This window comes from Setaria italica, chromosome I, assembly GCF_000263155.2.
Source record: "Setaria italica strain Yugu1 chromosome I, Setaria_italica_v2.0, whole genome shotgun sequence".
NCBI classification, from domain to species: domain Eukaryota; kingdom Viridiplantae; phylum Streptophyta; class Magnoliopsida; order Poales; family Poaceae; genus Setaria; species Setaria italica.
The window spans coordinates 22,817,453-22,827,990 of NC_028450.1; the positions used below are offsets into that span (position 1 = coordinate 22,817,453).

General features: G+C 39.8%; 1 protein-coding gene across 2 annotated transcripts; it reads right to left on the minus strand.

The window, feature by feature from the left end:
- Positions 1–969: 969 nt before the first annotated feature.
- LOC101785409 lies at positions 970–9,739 on the minus strand. 2 transcript variants are annotated; one of them, XM_004952436.3, is made up of 14 exons: positions 9,339–9,739; positions 8,224–8,333; positions 7,451–7,513; positions 7,181–7,361; positions 6,991–7,095; positions 6,795–6,922; positions 6,060–6,621; positions 5,290–5,355; positions 5,069–5,145; positions 3,940–4,221; positions 3,116–3,434; positions 2,875–3,024; positions 1,711–2,247; positions 970–1,385 (listed from the first exon to the last, which is right to left on the minus strand). In XM_004952436.3, the coding sequence occupies exons 1-14, from the start codon at positions 9,627–9,629 to the stop codon at positions 1,197–1,199; spliced, it is 3,060 nt and encodes a 1,019-aa protein (XP_004952493.2). In that variant the 5' UTR covers positions 9,630–9,739; the 3' UTR covers positions 970–1,196. The 2 variants fall into 2 exon arrangements, with proteins under 2 accessions (XP_004952493.2, XP_004952494.1); XM_004952437.3 differs by having other exon boundaries at positions 7,181–7,329; positions 9,339–9,476.
- Positions 9,740–10,538: the final 799 nt, after the last annotated feature.

A 10,538-nucleotide genomic window follows, 5' to 3' on the forward strand; every position in this document is an offset into this window, starting at 1 on the left:
AATGGCCTAATTGAATGAAGAAGAAACATAACATGGGTGCTCGTATATGCCTTCAATTTATTTTTAGATAGGTGCTAAGACGCATCAATGTGATTATGTGCGCTCATCCGATGTGCATTCGACCTTGCCCATGATCGTTTTCAACCTGCTAGGACTGCGCTTTCTGTCACGTCCTCTTTGCAGTGGTAGTTTGCTCTTCCTCCCGATACTCACCACCGTTCCATTATTCTTCTTCCGTGTAAGCATCACAATTTTCAAGCAACGCCCACTGGCCGTCGGTTAAGATTTAAGAACGCATATTATGGTTTCAAAAAAAAAAGAACGCATATTATGACGGTAGAGTACAATCATTTACTACTTCAACCAGAAGAGCAGTATTACGCGATGTATGTCTCTTCCTGATCGATTTAAAAGCTTCTTTTATCCCCTCTGGTCAGATTAACAATAGATGACAGTGGTAAATTTGGGCTACTGGGCTAGTGAACTTGACGAAGATATAGTAGGATAGAGTTGCAACTTGCAACGAACTGTAGTAAAGAACATGCCCGAGGGCTATACGAAAATAACAGACATACTCAGGATCAGTGAAGGCCTAACATATTCTATCTGGATCTGTCTTCTCTTCAGTCGATTGAAAAAACATTTTGCCGTCAGTCACTATTCCATCCGTTGGATGTGGATCCAACAATCCAAAACCGCCCCTTCCCCGCCGCTTCAACTGCCCACCGAAGGTCCCCACTGCCCGGCTCCGGCGGCACCCTCGCCACCTCTGCCATCTCTTCCACCTCGACCGCCAAGCCACCCCGAAGCTTCCTCTACAGCCAGATACAGAGGTAAACCCCCAAATCCCAAACCTTCGATCCCCCGCCCCCACCAAAAAAAAACCAAAAAAAAATTCCCAAACCCTCCAACCCTAACTCCAATTTCTCATGTCTAGTTCAATTTCTAGTATAATTTTGGATGATTATGGATAAGCAAGAAATCAGTCGATTGATGAGGAGTAAATTTCATTCTATATACAGCCAAATGTGGCACTGCACTATCCGCTACCTATTCCGATCTACTTTCCCCCTATCCTAGTGCCCTTTTTTCCCGAGAGATTCTTCCATACCTGGAAAATGAGTAATTAAACTATATATACAACAGTAATAAAAGAAATTATAAACAACAAATAAATCAAAACAAGACATGAAGAGTCATGGCTTTCGGAGAGCTGACGCTGCTCCCATTATTACGGCCATCACAATCCCCAGTCCCGCACCAAGCGATGCGCCTACAGCTGCAGCTGTAACAGAGCCATCTCTTTTCGGTGGCTTCTGTTTTGCTTGCAGAGACGCCGCCTTCTCTCGTGCCAGGTCCAGCGACAATCTCTCATGAGCAAGCTCCTGTCCAACCATATGCAGTATTTAGGGTCACAGCTAAAAAGTAATACACAAATCATGTTTTAAAATCTTAGCAATGATCAACCCTAGCCTCACAATCTTCTAAATTCACAGCTCATGGAATGACGCCCTTCTATTGGAAAGCTGCCATGCTATTTTGCAGTGATAAGACCATTTAGGCACATTTGAAGCAATATATGTGGCAATGTGGCATACACAGTACTATGAAACCTGGGTTTCTAAAGATTCATATTCATGCAATGGATAGATCATGCTCTCGCCCCATTTTCCCCCCCTAAAACAAACATAGAAGGATAGTAAAACGTACCTCAAATGCTGGTTCTTCATTATTGAGGACTACTTGATGTACAAGTTGGCGAAGGGCAGTAACACCCTCCACATGCATAACAATGTCCTTTCTCTGAAATGGTGATAATACAAAGTTTACAGGAAGATAAGTAGATCTGTTAGCAGGATCCTTGTTCCCCAAATTCCCAGCAGATGAACCAATCGGCATCAAACTATTTCTAGCACTTGGCATTAGAAATGGGGTAGAGTTAACAACTTTTGTCATCTCAGGAGAAGCCTGATATGCTTCCATAGCCAAGCTGATCAACGTGTTCTGCTCATGTGCGCTGACAGAGAATTTGTTGGTTATTGCAAGAATCCAAGGAATGCCAAGAGCCTTGGCTTCATCCAAGAGAAGTGAAAGAGCAGGCTGAGGCCGAGAAGTATTGGACTGTTGATACTGTGGAATTCGATGTGCTAGGTTATGCACGGCAATAACGAGGTCAGTCCTCTTGCTGACATCATGTACTCCTAAGAGCAATTCTTCTTTGAACCGCCTAACCTCCGAAGGTAGCTCCTGATATAAGACGAGTTCACAACAATACTTAGGGTTAGATACTGAGGATATAGACAAAACTTCTGGGGTATCCACTCTTCATCTACCATAAAAGAATTCACCAGACAAGAACAAGGAACAAGTTTCTCTCATGTACCTGCACTTCTATGAACCATGAAATCCAATAACAATACCAACCAATTACATACACATTTCAGAAGTAATAGTTTAACTCCAGTAGACTCAGGATCATACTAGAAAAAAAAAAGACTCCAATCCTATGAATAAACGCTCTGGTGATGAAAAGGCAAAAAAAAATTGTAGGCATAGTGTTAAAAAATGGAGCAAAGCATACTTTTCCAGATTGTTTTCTAATTCACACGTCAATTTTCATCACACAACATCACTACATTTTCCGTGGTACACTACTGAGTAGTGAGTAGTACAGTCAAGCACAATGCAGTTGTGTAAAATCTAGAGAGAATAATACATTTTTAGTTGTATCAGCACATACGAACTTCAACTGGAAACTTAAACAAGTGCCACAATTTTAAAATGGTTTAAACCGTGTCACAAGTTAATAGCAATTTCTTAACAGAACACATTTAGAGCTAATAATTTCAAAAGAATAAAAAGTAACAACAGTACCTGCAAGTTCACTGTTGTCGAATCTATGTAGCACAATCCGCTTGATATTCCTTTGCCATGCAAATCTACATGTATGCATTCAAGAACTACGCTGTTTCTTTCTTTAACTTGTCCTAACATTGCTTTAAGCAGGGAAGTTTTACCTGCCCCCTACATCACACAAATATATCCAATATGTAGTATTTCCATGGAGTTTACGTACATGGACATATTATAACAATACCTAAAGATATGGAGGTACCTCTAATCCAAGCAATCGCACCCTCCTTGTCCTGACATAGACCTTTTTACGCACGGTTACAAAATCATTTGTTCCATATATGAGGAATCCACTCAAACCCTTGCAGCAATCTTTATCTTCAAACAATGACTCAAATCCAAAATCCGGGGTTGAATCAGCACCTTTGATCAGAGGAACCAGGAAATCCTCGCTAATGTAATTGGGAGGCTGCTTTAGTGGATGGCCAACAAGGATCCGCATTTTTTGCAATGTAGGTTGCATTTCTTCATTTGGTGAGTACGAAGTGGCTGATGGTAGAGTCTCTACTACCGTGGAATACCTGTATACAAATACTTCAATTAAAGTGTGGAAATACTTATAGACATAACACTGTGAAGAGCAAAACTTGTACATGATAACCAATCAATCAAATGCAACATGCAAACATCAAAAATCTTCAGCAATCAAAGCTGTACTACCTCACACTCCAACACAAACCTCAAGTGTGAAATAACGAATTAGATGACTTGTCTATAGGTTAAAGATAAATGGTTTCAAATTCCACAAAGCATGCAGTTCACTGATAGTTTCAAATTTAATACACATCGCACCACTAGCATGTGCAAAATCTTTTCTGAATGGCAGTTTAAAAAAAAATTCTCAAGCATCATGATCTTAATGTTCTACATCTAAAGAATGGAGTATCACAAGATAGAAGACACCAGTATTTTTAAATTTGCTAACAAAAGCTATGGTGATTACCAATTACATTGCTAATTAAATAAAATAGATTTTGATGAGCTGTATCGCAAAATCTGTAAAATATTTCACAAACTAATGCATACCAGTTTCCATTTATCTGTGCCTGGAAATGAGTGCACAACTGCAGGCCATGCCCAATTATATCAACTTTCAGCGGCTCAGCATTTTTACCACCAGGGAGTCCATCCCATCCAAGAGGAAGAATAGAAGTGGCAGTCCGAATAACAGGAGGGTCCACGATGTGACCAAGTTCAACAGAATCAGCAGCTGCTAGACCAATTAGTTCTTGTATATGTGAAAATTGTGGCAATTGTTCAATGCCCGTGAAAATGGGGGCATTTGCACACATGCACAAATCATATATTCTGCATAAAGAAAACAGCACTAGTCATTTGATTTCAATGAGACTGACTGAAGGATGTACGACAACTAAAGAAAATGCTTAAATACACAAGTCATTAAAACTAAGAAACAAATTGTGAATGATTAAAATGTGGAGAAAATAATTTACCACAAACACGATAACACACAGGATGATATATACTCCCTCCATTCCAAAATGCAAGGCGTTTTAATTTTGTCTAAGTCAATTTCTCTTTCTTTGACCAAGTTTATAGAAAAATGCACCAACATTTACAGCATCAAATTTAGTTTCATATTACAACATTTATCTTTCCATATTCTGTATTTCATTTCAGAAAAGAAAAAAAATCTTATTTCAAAATTTGAATCTGATACAAAATATACCAAAGCATTTTTTTTGTCAAACTAGCAAAGGCTCAGATTTAGCACTTTCAAACAGGAAAATGGAGAACCGGTTGCATCTATTTCCCATAAATTATGAGTTGGCTGCCTTGCAATTAATGTAATCAAAGTAAAGAGTCACATTGACACACACGGACACACCTAATCGCATTTTTCCTATGTTAGATGCAGCATTGTGGATACCTTGTCTAACCATTATGGCAAATGAACGTTTACAGAGAAGACCATTACAAATAATACAAATTTCCTTTATTCTCTTTAGTCACTGTAGCAATTCATTTAGCATCCATGTAAGGTTTAAGATTGAAGAAGGCAATGACTTCATGGTCATATTTGGTATGAATATGAAAGCTCAGGCATAAGATCCAGTGAGATGGAAGATTGGAAGGTGAAAGTTTTGGGTAAGAGCTAGTTCTAGCTGAAGATAACCTGATAGTGAGGTCTTACTTTTGGAACCGTGCCCTGTAGGACTTCATCGAGTGTGATTGCAAACACTCTCTTAACTCTGATATAACAGACTGCACCTGCAAATGCCTTTGCCAAAATATAGCAAGAAAATGAGTAGACCCAATATGGCAAGAAATTGAAAAGTAAAACCTAAGAAAAATGAAACCTGCTTCCTATCTTTTAGTTTTTAAAATAATGGCAGTGAAATAAGAAGTTCATACCGATGTCATCTTGGAGTATTCTGAATCTGATAGTGTATTGACTGAAGAATCTCCCAATAGGTAAAGCTGAAAACAAAAAACATTGACAGAAGTTGAAGCTCTAATCCATTTAAAGATCTAGATGTACCTTGAGAATTTACTTAGGGTCTTTTCAAGAGCATGGATACCGCATTAATAAAATGTAATCTTTTGCTGCATGATTCTCTGAAGATATGATAATGTCTAGAGATTGATGATAAGCAAACCATATAAAATCTGAGCACTAATAGGCATGGCACACTAAGGTGATAAGCAAACCATATAAAATCAGAGCACTAATAGGCATAGCACACTAAGGTTGTTGAATAAATCATATATTTGCATGATCCTCATCATCTAATTTTATGAATGGGCAAGTTTCAGACTTAAAACACATTTTCAAACAGGCAAATGATGACTAGCTTGAGAGAGAATATTATGTGGAATAATGCTGTAGTTAAATTGGAGAAAATGTAGAAACGAAAAAGTTAATATTTTACAACAAAATTCTAGCTGTTTAGCGATATGCCGTGGATGACCTTCAATCATGTGACTGGAAATTGTGTGGCAACATGTTTGTTTACATTCACAGTTGTGCTTCACAGATAATCTGTTTACAAATATGTAAATCTGCCTTACTGAACTGAAAATTCCAATTGGAGGCAAAGGGACAGTGGCTATCATGTTAAACAGGATTTAAAAACAAGAACTCCTTTAGAGTACATAAATTAAGAAGACTGTATGTTACTAACCTCACCAAATGGCACATATGAAGGCAAAGAAGGTACCCTCGTCCAGCGTTTAGATCGCCCCGTTTCAGATGCATTTATTTTCTCAGTCCTGTTAGTATCTTCATTGTGCTCTCCATCTTTATCAGATAAAGGGGTAAGAACAATTCCTTGCGAACCTTCCTGAATCTCTAGAGATTGTGGTTCTTCTTCTGATTCATCAATCTTTGATTGTAAATAACTATCTAATTGTGATGGTGCCTTTCTAAAAACATTTGCTTGTTTTTGAATTACACTTAAGCTTTTACGCACCCCTTCCAAAGGAACAAGTTTTGAAAGTCTCCACAGTGACTTTTGCACTGGACCAACACCTAGAACGAGCTGCTCCCCATTGTTCCCTTTGGCCCTTTCAGCACTTGTCTCCATATTTTCTTCAGATTTCACATCAGTTTTATTTATAAAAGATGCTTCAAGTGTTTGAGCATTGTAGTGGTGAAAGTATGCTGGAGATAGAATGCGTGGCACTAAGTCTTCTAGAATACAGTAGGATTTGAAGTAGTCCTGCCATCCTCTTGTGTGAACATAACTAGCAAAAGGCAAACAAAGGGATAAAGAAGCAATTTTGATAGTATCAACCTTGTTAAACCAACACACCCTCTCCAGACAAATCAAGTAGGATTAGTTAATAGTATTTGTAATAAACTAATAATCTTATGCTCAGTCAAGTGTAGCATTATAGCTATATCTAAAGAAACATACTCTCTCAAAGCGGCATTCCCAACAGGTGGCTGAGAGAAGGTGATACACTTCACATGAAGCCTGTTATCCTCCTTAGATGGAGAGGATGCAATAGCTCTCAAGATTGCAAGTGTAGCCAATGCAGCTACCTGCAGAGATATCAAAGGCGTATGAGCAAATAACGAGCAGGCACTGTATGTTGTCTACAGGTACCTACCGCTCCACCAAGTGAGTGTCCACAAAGAACAAGTTTCCTGTTCCTTTTCTTTGCGAGGTTGTATAACTCCAGTGCTGGAATCCCCTTAGCACGAGCCATGAAACCCTGTATGGTATATTACGTTAAGCAAATCCTAACAATAATGATATGTAATACACAAGATGAATTGATTCCACAAGAAAATGCTTACTCGGTGCACTGCAGGTTTTGATTTTCTCAACTTCTTTGATGTTTCTCGATAAGATTTGCCAAGGTTTTCCTCACCCTTTTGAGCATCATTTTGTGCAGAGTCAACATCAGGAGCGAAACCCTGAGCAGTCTCCTCATGAAACATGGTTCCTTGGAGTATATTCGCATCAGCAATAATATCTCTATAGAAGGAAAACAAACACTTGATGCAATTGTATTACTGCAAACACAACGGACATTAAATAGTGTGAAGTTCCCAACAAAGTCTTACTTGTAATCTTTTGTGCCAATAAATGTAGCAAACAGGGTGTCACCAGCCTCCGCCAACAGATACCTACATAATTTCACCACTAAGTAGATTCATATAAAAAAAAGGCAGACAAACCGTGTGAAGATTGCCATTATTTGGACTACTTAAAATAAGAAATAGATAATCAGAACAAATGTAAATATTGTCTAAAGATACAATGCTGCAAGACTTGGTAATTGAGCAGTAGACCGTTAGTATACGATACTGAAGGGTTCATAAGGAAAATACAGAATGTGCACAACAAAATGTAATGCCAATGGACTATTGAGCCTGGTGATGCTGGAATTAATCCCCATGTGTTAGTCACCATTCATAATTCAAATCAAAGAAGAGATCCATATGTCGACAATTTTTTTTTTGAGGACCATATGTCGACAAATTTCTTTCAAAGGTCCTTGACATAATGCAGATTTTCTACAGGAGGCTCCATGAGAAAAGCAAAATTTTAGAGTGGTTTCCAGCAAGATCACAAATTTAAGACGTCCCATAGCATAATTTGCCTTCTCTTCACAATAAATGCAAAAAGGACTACCTCATCGTGTGCCTTTATTAAGGGAGCTCAGGTGAATCAAGGACTGCAAATGCACTTGATCTACTAGAGATAAGAGTTGCACAAAAAATAACAGTACTGTATTTGATTATAGTGCCTGAGTACAAACTTTTGTGGAGAGCGAAAGCAGAAGCACAAAACACAAATATTTGAAGTAATGAATGGGCTTTAGCGTTTGGCTTACCGATGTGGTACATGATCCAAGGATGGTTGAACACGCTCCAGGGACACAATGGTTCCACCAAAATCAGATTTAAACTTGTTAATATATCTCATCATCTCAGAAACAGGCCTCTGAAAAAAAAGGGTTAATTAAGTGACATGTGGCAAGGAGGGAAATTGAATATTGTGAAATATTCTAACTATTGTTATTATCAACAACAACAAAGCATTTTAGTAAGAACATTCAGGAAGATAGAAAATGGGAAGAGAGATGATGATCAGACATATTATAAAGTGAAGATGAATAAAATAATGTAATGTAACAGTACAATATGCAACCAGACCCAGTGTAAGCATTCAGGCATTTAATGTGACTCATCCATAAAAAACAGTGTTTTAGAAAGCTTAAGATGCTAGTCGGGCAGCATAGTGGGTCCTAGCACAGCGATCAGGTGGGCGAGGTGGAAATTAGACAGTAGGACTTTTTGGAAAAGGGATGAAGAGTTGAAATGTAAATATGAAAAACAATAAATATGAAAAATCTACATGAGACATGACTGTTATAGCAAGATGAGCATAAGTAATCCAAAGATCAACTATATCGAGCAAGCACTTTAAAGATTAGTGATGTTTCTTGGTGGGAAAATCACAAAATGACGAACTCCACATTAATAGTATGAAGTACTTCCTCCGTTCCAAATTGTAGGTTGTTTTGGCATCTCTAGATTCATAGCTTTTACTATGTATTTATACATAATGTATATCTAGATGCATAACAAAAACTATGAACTTAGAAATACCAAAACGACCTACAATTCGTGACAGAGGGAGTATGCAATATCCTGGATTCCCGGTTTTGGTTGGAAAAGTGTCCAAGCTGGTGTGCCGACATTTGGTGGATGGAACATTACATGACAGAAACATACAGACATTTCATTAACCTTCCCCTACCAGAAGAGGCAGGCAACTCCTACTCTCATATATCCAGCAACTAGACAACATTCTACTCCTTTTGCCGCATGCACCATTTGCACCTATCTCCAGCCGAAAATGGCTGCACAGATCTATCTACAATCCGTCCATAGGGATCCGAAAAGGTATATGCAGCGAGCGCGGGGCGAGTGCTACCGGACGGACCTTGTAGACGCACTCGGCGAGGACCATGGCGCAGAGCAGCTCCTGGAGCTCGGCGAAGGTGTCAACGCGGACGGCGCGGCAGAGCTCGCGGAGCTGGCGCCGGCGCCGGTCGACCTCCTCCCGGAACATGCGCTCCCGCTGGCGCATGCGGCCCCCGGGCCACGGCCAGGCGGGCAGCGGCGGGGGCCAGGGCCACCGCGGCGCATGCGGCAGCGCCGCCGCCCAGGGCGGCAGCCGCGACGCCTGGTCCCGCACCCACGACTCGACGCGGCTCGCCAGCGCGGCCACCATTGGCCTGGGGGGCGGTCGGGGGCGACGTGCGATGGGGCGATCTGTCGCGGCGCGAGAGGGAAGGGAGAGGAGGAGGAAGGGGAACTGTGCACGGCTCGTATATGCCGCGGTATATCTGCAGCCGAGTATAGATCGGAGGAAGACAGCACGCCTCTCTTCTTCGGGTTTTCTGAATTCTGACGATGGTCTCCACTCTACAGGTTTACTACATTTTACAGGGAGGATTTCAGCAAAAATGGACTCATGTGGCCATGCGTGGTGGCGTGGTCGCATGGGACAATTTTTTGAGATAATAAAATTGAAAACTCTCTATTTGAAATAGTTTGAAACTAAACTGGTGTTTCTGTTTCTGTTTTGGAGTAAATGAAAAATTGACGTTGCTAGCTTATATGATATGGGCGAAGGAACATGACGTGTCCGCTGCTTGCTTTCTTGAAACCATGCATTTTCCTCACGACTTTTGGATGGCTCAAAGCATCAAACTAAAGTCATTTTGAGCTCTCACTTATACATAGTGATGAAGATAATTGAAAGCTGTCGAAAATGATATTACAAATACGAAAATGGTTCCAAACTGTATGGTTGTGTTATTACAATTTTATCATTAAATCAGTTGAACATGACAAGTTTCATGTTTTTGCTGAAACAGAAAACATATTGTACTAAATTTATATGGTAAATAAAAAACGGTTTGCACCATTTTCAACCCCCGCCCCTAATTTGTGTCTCCTTGCTTGGACCCAACTTTGCTTTTGTAATGTTTGCATGGTCACCGCATCACCTTGATGTTTGCATTTCTATGCTACTGTATTTTGTGATAATGAAAAGAGGGGCATATATATGGCATGTTTGGCTTTTTTTTTTGCAAAGCTAAAATAGATCCGTCCCAATAAACAACGATTTTCTGCC

Bases quoted from the DNA above. Each gene is read 5' to 3' on its own strand.
- LOC101785409 (XM_004952436.3), bottom strand. From the start codon at position 9,629: ATGGTGGCCGCGCTGGCGAGCCGCGTCGAGTCGTGGGTGCGGGACCAG. The intron at 7,514-8,223 runs GTAAGCCAAACG...GAAATTATGTAG, and splicing joins TTGGATCATGTACCACATCG to GTATCTGTTGGCGGAGGCTG. The intron at 3,435-3,939 runs GTATGCATTAGT...ATTTGTATACAG, and splicing joins GCACAGATAAATGGAAACTG to GTATTCCACGGTAGTAGAGA.